General features: G+C 46.8%; 1 protein-coding gene across 1 annotated transcript; it reads right to left on the reverse strand.

The window, feature by feature from the left end:
- Positions 1-1,209: 1,209 nt before the first annotated feature.
- Positions 1,210-10,776, reverse strand: Cmpk2 (cytidine/uridine monophosphate kinase 2). Its single transcript, XM_034513964.2, has 5 exons — positions 9,930-10,776; positions 8,475-8,589; positions 6,124-6,325; positions 4,177-4,410; positions 1,210-3,009 (listed from the first exon to the last, which is right to left on the reverse strand). The coding sequence occupies exons 1-5, from the start codon at positions 10,602-10,604 to the stop codon at positions 2,892-2,894; spliced, it is 1,344 nt and encodes a 447-aa protein (XP_034369855.1). The 5' UTR covers positions 10,605-10,776; the 3' UTR covers positions 1,210-2,891.
- Between the last annotated feature and the right edge of the window lie 2,451 nt (positions 10,777-13,227).

The raw sequence follows: 13,227 nt of genomic DNA on the forward strand, positions 1-13,227 counted from the left end.
TCAAGCATGACTCTGTACAAACAACAGTCCTGGAATGGTATAATCAGTACCTGTTGGTCACACCTCACCAATAGACCATGTACTAAAGCTCACATAGCCGCAAGGGGTTTTAAGATATGCAGTTGTGTCTAGGAGCCCGTGCATCCATGTAAGACTGTTAAGAGGGGTCTTAGTTACTTTTCCCACTGTTGAGACAAAATACTTGACAAGGGCAACTTAACAAAGAAAAGACTCATCTCAGCTCATAGTTGAAGATGTATGGTTCATCTTGGTGAGAAGGCATGGGAGGAGAGTGAGGTCACATTGCATCTACAGTCAGGAAGCAAAGAGCAATGAATGCTAGTCCTTAGCTCATTTTCTCCTTTTCAGCCAGCCCAGGATCCCATATGAAGAAATAACACTACCATTTTTAACAGTGGATCTGCTTGATTCAAATATCTCCAATGGAGACATGACCAGAGATCTGTATCCTGGGTGATTCTAGATCCTATCAAGTTGACAATCAATATTAACTAGTACAGTAGGAAAGTGGTTGCACATGAATGTGGGGGAGCAAACAAGTTACACTTTAGGTACATGAAACCTATGAGCATTACTTCCCATCAGTTTTGTGTACCCCTGAGCAACAAACACCTTTTCAATCAGCACACCTACACCTATCCTTCTTCCCTCTGCAGATCTACTCCTGGCTACTACCTGAACACAGCAGGAACAGAAGGAGAAAAGGGCCATATCCACTTGATATTCCTCGTGTTCGTGTTCCTTCTACCAGACCCGGCCATTCAGGCACATCTACATGCATGAGCAACTCAGACCTGGGCTCTGTAGTCTTAGCAGCCATGTGCTATGGTGAACGGCCATTATTAAGAATGAAAGAAGACATCATGGAATAAGAATACAGCTCACCTTACGGTGAGCAGAGCTATGCATCTCGGCATTGGCAGGAGCCCCTAAGTTATTGAATGTAAATCATATACCTATCAGTTGTGTAGAGAATGAAATTCTAAAAATCCTTTTGATATCTGTAGTGTGAAAATGATGGTTGAAACAAATCCTCCCTCACCAAAGTCCATTAACCACTGAGTCAACTCAGCCCCAAACCTATAGCCTCTACTTTTCCACACACATAAGAACCTTTGACCATGGAAAGACGAACTTGCTGGGAGATATTCCGACAAGTGTGTCACTCAGCCATGATGACAAATAGGGTCAGGAATGTCAGAGCAAGTTTATTCACTGTCAGGTTTCATGAAGAGAGCACTAAGACTTCCTTCTTAGCCTCTGGTGCAATCATTTCCGAGAGGCTTGAACAAAACCCTTCCTGGAAGTAGCTGCCACATTACAGAGAACCCTAATGTAATTTATTAGCTTTAAAAAAATGTTCTACGAAAGCCAACAATATATTTACATACATAGACACATTATTTATAAGTTATACATAGTCCCAAAAGTGAAAAATATTGATATGTTAATATTAAATCTTATAGCTTAAGCTTAGGGTAAAGGCTTTTTGTATAATTTAATATAATTACTTGAGGATAGATTCTTCTTAAGAAATGGGATGGGGGATCAAAATGATGTAGGAAGGCATCCACACTGGAACTGGAATGTTAAATAACAATCTGGTCCAGCCACCTTCTTATAATCAAGCATGACTTAATTCCTTTTATTTTTTTAATTGTTTGTTTTTCTGTTTATATTTCCATTCTTATGTACCGAGAATGGACCCCAGGGCCTGAACCCAGGGATAGAATATTCAGTACAGTGTTCTACTATGGAGTTTCACCCCCAGTCTTTTTTGTAGTTTTTATCATGAGATAAGGTCTCACTACACTGCCTGGGCTAGTTCTAAACTTAGTCCTAATACTTTCAATTTTCCTTTCTCAGTCTCCCAAGTAAATATTTCTGGAAGTCCATCAGCTGCCCCCTTTCAGATCAAACTTTTGACATTCTCAATGTTAAATGACTAAGCCAAGGCTACAGAGCCACCAGGCTTCTCATCCTGGGCCCTATTCTCTATCTAAAGAGCCCTCAACGCTGACTTCACATGCAATCAGAAGACATTCAAAGTGCATGATAATTTACTATGAAGTCTCGTTCCAGAATCCACGGTGCTTATTAAGATAAATTAAATTTGTGTAATGAAAACACTGAGCAAATGCTGCATTTAGCTCCTTGGCCTCAGTCTGTGTGTGTGACTCACACACAGCTCCTACACTGAGGAAACACATGATGTAAACATCAATATAAACAAATTGGTGTGTTGGGTAAGTGCAATGCATCCAGATGAGTGCAGACTGCTCGTTACACTCAAAATGAGATTTCAGAGTTGAAAAATGGAATACAGACAAGCAAACGAGAACAAGAGGGGCTTGGCGCGCTTGCAGTTCAGGGACACACATATATTCAATTCTGAGGTGCTCACTCAGGGCTCTGTCCAGGGTGTTCCTTGACCCTCTGAAGTAAGACCAATGGCTTCTTTGTACCTGTGAATAACTCCGAGGGACAACTAGGCTCTGTGACAATCCTTAGTTATAGGGTTTGGGGTAAAAACAAATGAGGCTAGCTCATCACAATTGATCAGTGTGGGCCAAAGATGACATTCTTAGCTTCCAGCTGCAGGAAGTCCTCCAGCAGGCTCACCACGGGATCAGAAATTCACGGTGTTAAAATATATCCCAAGACGTTGTTACATCGCCAGGCAGAAATGAAGCAGCAGCAAGACTGGCTCAGTCAGTCAGAAATAAAGCAAACTGCTCAGTCTCCAGTCTTTTCCACTAAGTATACTTATACCACCTAAATCTAAGAAGCCACATGACAAGTGCTAGTTTTTGATGCATCACACAGCTTCTCTTCTGGCGTAATGAGGAACCTGGCCAGAGCAACTCCAATTAACGACCAGTACTCTGGATCAGCTGTAAGACATTCTGTAGGACTGTCTCTCTCGAGGGGCTGGCATCGACCAGATGGCAGCTTGGGTTCTCCATACGCTGGTATGTCATTTCCACCCTAGAGGCAGAGAGAAAGGGGAGAGGTCAGTCGCTTTTCCCACCCAACTCATCCTGAAAAAGCAACTTTCTTACCGCGTTACTGCAGCTTAGAGCAAAGCCCTATGTAACTTACCTTGGAGGCCCTAAACATATTCAGTGGGGTTTGTTCAATGAAGGATGATGTCTGCAATGATGCTCAATTATTGACAACCTATTATCTGCCAATCATGTATCCTGGTCTTTTCTTCTCAGTTTACACTCAGAGTTAACTGGGAGGGACCATCTTAATTCTCATGGCAGAGAAGGCAACTGAGGCCCAGACTTTATCCTCAATAATCACCCTAGAGTCAGAGTCCCATGCACAGATGACATGAGTCTCTGGAGAGACTTTGAACTTCAGCTTTTTAAATAGTGTTGAGACTGAGATAGTCCATGGGGCCTTTTGAAGTTGGACTAAAGGCAATCTTGTATTGTGATATGGCTGCAAGCCTATGGGGGACAGGGAGTGACATGGCCCCCATAGGCTCATCTATTTGAATGCTTAGTCACCAGGGAGTGGCACCGCTTAGAAGGATTAGGAGGTGTGGCCCTGTTGGAGGAAGTGTGTCATTGGGGTGGGCTTTGAAGTTAGAAACTGAATCCAGGCCCAGGGTCTCTCTCTTCCTGCTGCCTGCCTATGGATCTGGATGTAGAACTCTCAGCTCCTTCTCCAGCACCATGTCTGCCTGCATGCCGCCATGCTTCCTGCCATGACAATAATGAACTAAACCTCTCAACTGTGAGCCAGCCCCAATTAAATGCCTTCCCTTATGAGAGTTGCCATGGTCATGGTGTTTCCTCACAGCAGTAGAACACTGACTAAGACAGTTGCTGAAGGTCAAACCCAAGTCCTCTCGTTTGTACAGTAAGCCCATAGCTGACAGAGTATGTTCCTAGCCCTGAAACTATGGGTCTTAATCAAGGTCCCACCCTTGCTGGCACAGAAACCCCACTGTTTTCAAGTGGCAAGGCAAATGCCAGATGGTAACAAGCACAGTGTGACAGGGACTAGAATGGCTTAGAGGACACTGCCTCTTGCACTTGAAGCACAGAAACTGTGCCCTTCACTCACATCCTACAGCAGCTCCGATCTTGTCTCAGGGACTGCATGGACTTCTACTCCTCACATCACCCCAGGGACACTTACTTCTGACGAAACACGTTATTGGCCTCAAGTTCAGCCTCTTCTTTAGTCTTCTCCAGGCCCCGGCCCCGCAGTCTCCGCACTCTCTCCTCAGAATTCACAGTAAGCAGCAGGACCAGGTCAGGCTTCAGCAGGTCTCCTGGCCACTGGTACACAGGGTGGTGGGCAGGGGGTAGGTACTGTAGGCCTCCACTCACCTCAGTGGCTATGGCATAGGTGGCTGTGCTATGCCAGTACCTGAGAAACAAGGCAGCAATGAGCAAGAAGAAGGTAACATACTATTTAAGGATGAGAGTCCAACCAGGCTGGCTCTGCTGAAGGCTTTACAGCACTACACAAATGAAATACATTTGGATTTTTTTTTAATGTAGAAAACACAAAAATTCAGAGTCAACAATAGTAGTAATAAGTAGACTGATCATGAAATCATATATTCGATTAAAACTACCATATACCATAATAACAGATGCCAAACCCTTCTAGCCCCCCCCCCCCCCCCCAGTACACTAACTTCTATGCAGCAGTGAGGTAGGGATGACAGATCTGCTTAGTAGTGCCTTTGTATTTAATGCTATATCCTGAGCTAGTGAAATATGCCAGGCCTGAGAAGTTTCCATGCTGTGCCAAATTCAAATGGCCCATGAAATCTATGTTCAGGGAATAGAGGCTACAAGACCCCTCATCTCTTTACAAATGTCAGCTTGTCTGACTATGCAGTGGTCATTAAGCAGAGTGGAGACCAAGCCAGACAACCCCCAGAAAAGACAGCCATGATCATACATGGGAAGGAATTCAGCACACTATTTCTAAAATTCCATCAGCTATCCACCACCCACAGAAAAGGCTGCTGTCTCCTTGTGAGGTGTGGACCTTCCTCCCAGCTTGGACCACGAACCATCTTCACACCTTTTTTCTTCTTCTCTGCCTTCACAGTCCTGCTCCATGAAGGCCCTACACAGAGTGTATGTTTCTCCTTCAGCTCCCCACACCCAGGAGGAGACTCTTCTAAGGAACTACTTACTGGGGTTCACAGCTATTGTTTCAGGTGTGAGATCCTGTCTCCCCCATAAAGTTTGCATTCCTTGAATGGGAAATGTTTTTTAGTTACCTCTATATTCTCAAACCTGAAAACTATAAAACCAGCACATGGTCAGTATTCTATAAGTGAGTGTTCCTTGTGTCTGCTAATGAATGGCATTTATTAGTATGCAATATATAATGTTCCTTATGGCTATTGATGCATGCATACATTTATCAATGGATAATATTAACAGAAATAAGTACATATATGATATTACCAGAATAGGGGCTCAACTCTGTATGTCCCAACATGTCTAGTTCAGATGCTGTCACCAAAACCAACGGTGAACAGCAGGAAAGGGGTTCCTGTCACTACAGTCAAACCAGGAAGACAGAGGGACCTGTATTAATAGCTTCGCCCTTGGGGGCACTGACATGAGTGTCAATATTAAGTAGGGAAAAGGTAAAAAAAAAATGTTGAGATGCCATGGTTATCTTTGATTCTATGACATTCAATCTGTATCATGGGTGAACATCTCCCAGTATGAGTTGAGTCTATCACTAGGCAACAGCAATTTCACATAGAGACCACATCCTTCCTGACTGACCCCAAGTTTACGGTCAACTGGCCATATCTAGACCAAGACTGACTAGCCATGGCTGTATCTTGTATCTCAACATTTTTACCTTTTCCCTCTCCAGCCCATAACCCAAACTTTAAAGATCCACATTCCTTATTGGTTAATGGCAGAAACTGATTCCAACCTACCCGAGGCACTATTCCAGGTATTAGTATGATATAGATAGGTAATAACTCACAGACAGTATTCCTCTAGCAATCATATTACATATTCACAATTGAGCACCTGAAGATATATGCAGAAGGAGAACGTGATTCACATTTTAGAGAGAAGGCATCTTGCTACCCACCTGTCTACAATAACAGGACACTTGGCTGATTCTTTAGCTATTTCAGAAGCCACAAGATAATTGCCCAAAGAATAAAAGGCTCTTCGAATGATAGTAGGTTCATCATCAAAGATCTTCCTCCACTGGCTGATGCAGGGGGGTGGCGACTGTAGGAGGACAGCATTGAGAGACTCTGACACTGACTGTGTCAGTGTGGTCTTACCTACGGGACATAAGAAAGTAGAACACTGCCTAGCTGAAGCCGCCATGGCACACTCAAAGGTTAACATTAACCTATTATCCAAGGAAGAGCAAAGGTCTTTAACCTGTAATGTCCTGGGTTGTATAAGAAAGCAGGCTGAATAAGTCTTAAGGAGAAAGCCAAGAAGTGACATGCCTTCAATGGCCTCTGCTTCGGTTCTTCCAGGTTCCTGTTTGAGTTCCGCCCTGACCTTCCCTTCATGATGGGCTGCAAGCTATGAGATGGAATAAACCTTTTCCTCCCTGAGTAGCTTTTGGTCATGGTGTTTATAACACTTCAGACACCTAACCAAGACATTCTCCTTTCCCTACTTCCCTCTGGGCCCGGCCACATTCTTCTTCTGCTCATTCCCCTTAAGATCCATCTGCTCTAGCCTTATAGTCCTTCTAACCAGCTTCTCTCCATCTGCTTCAGGCTGTTCTCAACTATCCTTCGAAGGCCACTCTGTTCTCCCCCGACTCCCCTACCACTCTTGCTACTCTATGCTTGGCATTTGGCTTGGTGTTTGAAGCTCCTGGGTCTGACAGGTCAGAGTTCAAGTCCCTCCTTTAGGGTATATTTTGGTATATCTTTGCTCTCCTGTTTGCATAGCCCTGGATGTCCCAGCCATTGCATGGAGCACAGGCCTACAGTGATAAGGCATAATCTACCCTAGACAGATGCTGTTCGCCGACCTCCCTGAGTTCCAACAGTTTATACTTATAGCCTCTCCTCGCTATCATATTTAACACTCAAGCTAACAAGGCTTCATCTCTGACTGCTCATTTACTCTTCTTCTGGTCCTTTCAGGCAGATTCCAACAGTGCTGACCATTTTGCTGTGTGTGCTATGAGAAAACAGTCAACATGTACCATGTTCTGAATGCCCAGTTCTACAGAAGAGTATTCACCGAGTCACTGAGCAGTAGTGAAGGTAATGGAGCCTCCATGATGGGGCTGAACCCAGGACACAGCAGCCATGCCTTTCTCACCTGCCCTGTTATCACTTTCTGCACTTCACGTGTGTGAGTGCGCACAGGAGTGTGACGTTAAAGGTTTGTGAATTATCTCTAAGCATAAAATAAAGTATCAAAAGTAAATGAAGAAATACCCACCGGCAAATGGACAGCTGGTGTTAAAATTCTGACTGTGGCTAAAAATAACCTGGACTAGGTCTTCACTCAGGGATGAGAACCAGCTGAATGCCATGCGCACACTTCTCCCACCGGATGACTTGCTAGGACAGTGAATTACAGCCAACCCCCTGCCACCATGACACAAGAGGTGCCCACGAGGAATAGACCTTTAAAATTATTAACGATAACAATCTGAAGCCAAGGATGTGGATCTGTGGTGAAGCGCTCACCTAGCATGTGTGAAATCCCTAAATTCAAACACCAGTACTGCTGCCCTGGTTTGCGTTCTGTGGCTGTGACTGCAACTGACCAAATCTACTACCAGGAAGAAATGAGTGTCTCTCATCTTACAACTCCCAGGTCACACTCTGTCACCGAGGGAAGGCAGGTTAGTAATTCAAGGCAGGAGCCTAGTGGGCAGGAGCTAAAGTGACAATGGAGGAATGCTGCTCGCTGGCTTGGTCCTCCTCCTGGGTTGCGTAGCATGCAAATAAATAAATAAGCCAGTAGTCTGCATCCGTCCAAGAGACCCAGGAGAAGTCTGAAGCGTCCATCACCATCAGCCTTCCCCTGGGCTTGAACGTTCTGGTTATAATGTGAACGTATCTCCAATACTCTGACTCCTCGTGAGCAGCTCAGGAAGTCTCTATTGCCTCCTTTCCCCAGTTCTAAGAAGAGGCCTCTCAATGGCCTGTGGCTCCTGTACATAAGCTGTTAGCTAAAGCACTGCCCCCTCACCCAGACAATGCTTCCCCCTTCCTTGTCCACAAGCCCTAATCTGCTCTTAGATCTAATCTTGGTTCTTAGAGTACAGCTTGGGTATGGCTATGGGTGTCCTCTGGGGACCAGCTGAAAGCTTCCTTAACTCTTCCTTGTGTTCCCAGTGTCAGCCTGGCACAGAGACTCACAGTATGGCATTTGCTATTGCAAGAACAACCTCCTCTAACTACTCAGTCTGTAGGCAATGACAGTAACTACAAAGCAGTGTTTGCTTACCAGTGGCGTCCAGTCCTTCAATGGCGATGACCTGGAACGTCCCTTTCTGGATCTCCTTTGGGCACTGGTCAACCAAGTCAAGCACTGCCCGGGCTTCTGGAATAAAGGATGTGCACTGTAGAGAAAAAAAAAAATCTGTGCATGAGCAAGGAAGAACTGGGGCTTCAGAGAACCTGTATCTGCCAAAGGCACCACTGCCCAATGCTAAAGAGGCCTATTCTAAATTGAACACAATGCCTAGAGCACAGGATCCTAAATTTAGAAGCTGAGTCAGGCTCAAAAAAACAAAACAAAAGGCTGCAATTGTCTGGGTTACACAGTCCCAATCCTTCAATGGCCAGCTTATCCTATGGAAAGGGCAAGTAGACATGTAATTCCAACCACAGCCAATGGAACTACAGGTCCTGCTGGGAACAGGAGGCCTGGGGAACTAGAACCACCCTGTAGACAAGTGCACCTGCACCCACCCCCTTCCCCCACCAAACACGCACATGCTCCTAATGACCCAGAAGGCTGAGAAAAGTGCTCAAAGCTGCTACAGCACTATTTGCTGAGAATCTGAAGTTCCTCACCATTCGTCACTGCATCCCATGCCCCTAAGACCATCTGAGGCCCACTTTCATTTACTGGTATGCTCACTGTGAGCAAGGCACACTCCAAAGAGCTTTGTAAGTATTAGACCGGTCAATCTGTGTGAATGCTTCTATTATTGCCACCTTATGGATTAAGGAAACTGAGGCAGAATGTGGGAGAAACGAGCCGAAAGTGCATAATTGACAGATCATCCGACCAGTTGACCACAGGCTTTCCACCACCCGCTAGCCCTGTCCCACCACTTGTAATACAGTGCTAACTACATAAACCGGCAGACCCCAGACACTGCTTGGGTGTAACACAACCTTAGGCTTTTCCCTGGAGACTGTGCTAGAAATCCCTTGCCCTCCATCACAGGCACATTTACAGATGACAAGTATGTGTGTGTTGGAGATGTGGGAGCATAAAAGCAAAAAGTGCTTGCGCAGTTGAGGGGTCGCATAAGGCCCACAAACCAGTTGAATACACACCCTCTTACACTCTCTGATGCACATAGCATCTCCTGCACCCCAAGATCCCAGATTGGTAGCAAATGTCCAGCAAATTGTCCCTTATCTGGCTGACTTCCTTCTCCTGATTTCCAGGGGACTCTTTACTCCCCCTGCAGGCCTTTGAGAATATATTAACAGGAAGTATTGCTCAGTCAGGTGTTGGATGCACGATGCACAGGACACTAAGTTGACAAAAACCTACACAGGAAATATTAAAGGCAGCACCAGTGTCTAACACAGAGCCTACCTGTTTGGCCTACTCCACCTGGCTCTTGAATAAGAACAAACAAGCCAGGCGGAAATTACTTGATTGGCCAACCAAAGTGCAGAGTGCCCAGCTTCACTTAGCCCTGAAGGGAAGAACTCTTACCTCCTCTAATACAGCCCGTGCAGCATCCCTGTCTTGGAACACCGCAGAGTTGAGCAGATCTGGCAGCAAAGGGTGCAGATGAGGCGCTAGTGCCGGTAGGACGCATGCGTAGTCCACCTGCACCTGCCTGTCTCCCTGCAACTCCCACAGACGCTGCCACAGCAAACCCTGGGAGTCCGCCTGGAACTCAGCCAGCTGCGGGCGCACCGCCTCCTGGCACGAGCCCAGAAGCTGCAGCAAGTCGCGCCGGGTGTCCGGGTGATCCCAAGGGTCGCGCAGCAGGAAGCCATGCTGGGCTTCGCCAGCCTGATGGCCGGGACCGTAGCCCAGCAGCTTGCTCAGCTGGCACCTCTGCAAAGGACCCCGGCGCAGCTGCTGCAGCAGGCGCTGGTGCACCCGGGCCGCCTGCACCCGGGGCCCACAGCCTTTGCCTGGAACCAGTGGCACACACAGCGCGTAGCTGCGCCCAGGGGGCCCGAGCAGCTCTGCCAGGCGTGCATCCCTGTGGCCCGCCACGTCCCCCAGGACGAAGTGAGTCAGGGAGCAATCAGGCAGCTCTACAGTGAAGCGCCGCGGCCGAGCCATGGTCCCGGTGCAGGCCTGGTGTCGCGCGCAGAGTCTCCGCGACAGTCGCCCGAGCCACAGTGGGGTTCGAGGGCGGCTTACTAGGGCCATGGGTGTCCCAAGCCGCGCCCTCAACCACGCCTCGGAAACGAAACCGCGGTGACTACGGACCAAGGATCCCGGGGAAACGAAAGTGAAGACCGCCGCGGCTGGGACCTCACGTGTGGCCGACCTACTCCCAGGCTTGGGATTCTCCTCCTTCTCCTCCTCCTCCTTTTCCTCCTCCTCCTACCACAGCCGTGCCTTTAACTGCCAGCGGCGGTTAGAAAATTCTGGCCCTGGGGCTCTGGCGCTCTGGCGTGTTGCTAACACTGGTGTGGTCCCCTGGCAACGCCTGCTCTTGAGAATTCCAGGCTCTCCTGAGGAATCAGCTTTGTCTGGCTTGGTTCTGTGGTGGCAAGTGCTCCTAGCCCCAGTTTTGAACCTCTAGGATACTTATTTCTGTTGTATGAGGACTTGGGGTGCTGGAGACTGAGGTGCAAAGGGATCTCCTCCCAGAGAACACCACCACCACACCACACACACACACACACACACACACACACACACACACAACCCACCTGTGTACAGGCACCTGACTGACCTTCCTGTACCTAGTCTCAACTTAACTTGCAATAACCTTTCTCCAGCTCTGAAACCCGTTTGGGCAGCTTTTCAACTTTGCACATGAGGGACTCCTCCAGGATGTCCTTTACTCACATGGAATCCATTTGCAAAGTGGGATGTGTGGCCAGGTTGTCACATTAAGTAATTGCCAATTAAAATTTCCTGCATTGATGTCTTGTGTTTGCTTTTGAATTTTTTCTTTCTGTCTCTCTGTCTCTCTCTGTCTCTCTCTGTCTCTCTCTGTCTCTCTCTGTCTCTGTCTCTCTCTCTCTCTCTCTCTCTCTCTCTCTCTCTCTCTCTGTGTGTGTGTGTGTGTGTGGTGTGTGTGTGTGTGTGTGTGTGTGTTGGCTATGTTTTAGGAGTCTTAAGATCCCCTTAACCTTGCTGGTTCACTGTAAAGATACGTGTCTCAATGATGCTCCCAACTTAAGATTTCTCCCCACACAGGGGAGATGTAAGGCCAGGGTGAGTGAACTGTCTTTTGTGTTGGTAGAGCAAGAAGATGCAATGCGCAACAGACCCTGGAGTGAGCTGTTGAAGGAAGACATCACCTCCAACAGTGAGCTGCCTCCAACCTCTGTGAAATTACTGCCTGGCAGACCTGCTAGAGTCTCAGAGTCTAAGATTATAATTGTTGGAAATAACTATTTTTGGTCACACACACACACACACAGAGAGAGAGAGAGAGAGAGAGGAGAGAGAGAGAGAGAGAGAGAGAGAGAGAGAGAGAGAGAGAGGAAAGCAATCCTACAAGACAATTTGGCAGCACACCGGGGCAAGAAAGTGCTTGGATTTTGTTTCACTGAAGGTAGTAATGTGTCTTTCCCCCCACTGACTGGAGACCAGCAGATTGGCTAACTTTTGAGAAATCAGGGCAAAGGAAATGAAGAAAAGGGGGAAGAGAGATCAGCCTCTCCTGGACACTAAGTTCCAGGGTGGGATTCTCATTTTTTTAAAGTTGCATAAAACAAAAAGATGAAGATGAAACGATTTGAAGTCTCTTACATAAAATTTTTTTTACAAAATCAAGAGATTTATAGAATGTTGACCCTTGGTGAAACAGCTAACTTTGATGGAAATCAAAACAAATATTTCTCTCATACTGACCCCGCTACAATGTGTCTGGCAGGCCCTCTCAGTTGAATGAGGTAGAGGTCAGCTTAGGCCTTTGTAGGCCATATTGGAACAAGTCGGTAAGACATGACACACAGCGTCTACAACCACTGAAGCCGAGACCCACCAGAGGGTCTGATGCCTAGGGCTGGGACAGAAACCCACAGCACCTCTTGGTTCCTGTGGGCACAGTTAATGAATCCACACTTGGCATTCATGAAAATAGTCGTTTCTTTAAAATTGCCTGTATTGGTTTGAATGAGAATGCTCCCCAGCATTTGAACACCTGGTCCCCAGTTTGGGAAAGGTACAATCTTGCTGGAACTGGTGTGTCACAGGGAGAAGGGGAGATTGAAGAATTCAAGGCCTTCTCCCACTTAGGTTATTCTCTCTGCTTCCTGCTGATGTTTGATGATGTGAGCACTCCTCCCTCTGCCACCAAGCCTGCTGCTTGCTGTCATGCTTTCCAGCCATGATGAATCCTCCCCCCCCCCCCCGAAATCAAAGTTAAAATACCTCTTCTATAAGTTATCTTGGTCATGGTGACTTATCTCAGCAACAGAAAGTAATCTCCTATGAAAGTTGGTGACCTTGAGGCAATGCTCCACCCAGCTAAGCTTCCAAATTGGAAAAAGAATAACGAGTTTTCAGTTCCCAGAAAGCAACTTCAGAAAGCAGAAGCTGCTGCTACTGTGGCTCAGAGGGCAAAGCCCATAACAATTTGACAAAAGAGCTTGGCAGTGTTGTCCACATGATGACAGATTTGGGGACATGAAGAATGAAAGAGTGAAGGAATCATGCAGTTTCAGCAAGACATTGTGGTAGGGAAGTCCCTTCCTAAAATCCCTTAAGAGGGCAGTATCATCCAGTAGAAATGTGTACGTAGAGTCTGGATTACAACTGAGACTTCTGGAGTCTCCTACGGTGAAGATGGCAGAGCCAAGAGACATCTAAC

Source organism: Arvicanthis niloticus, chromosome 11 (assembly GCF_011762505.2).
Source record: "Arvicanthis niloticus isolate mArvNil1 chromosome 11, mArvNil1.pat.X, whole genome shotgun sequence".
NCBI lineage: Eukaryota > Metazoa > Chordata > Mammalia > Rodentia > Muridae > Arvicanthis > Arvicanthis niloticus.

Coding starts and splice junctions, on each gene's coding strand:
- Cmpk2 (XM_034513964.2), bottom strand. CDS start 10,604: ATGGCCCTAGTAAGCCGCCCTCGAACCCCACTGTGGCTCGGGCGACTG. Junction 6,326..8,474: donor TGAAGGACTGGACGCCACTG/GTAAGCAAACAC, acceptor TATGTCCCGTAG/GTAAGACCACACTGACACAG. Junction 4,411..6,123: donor TGTCCTGTTATTGTAGACAG/GTGGGTAGCAAG, acceptor CTTGTTTCTCAG/GTACTGGCATAGCACAGCCA.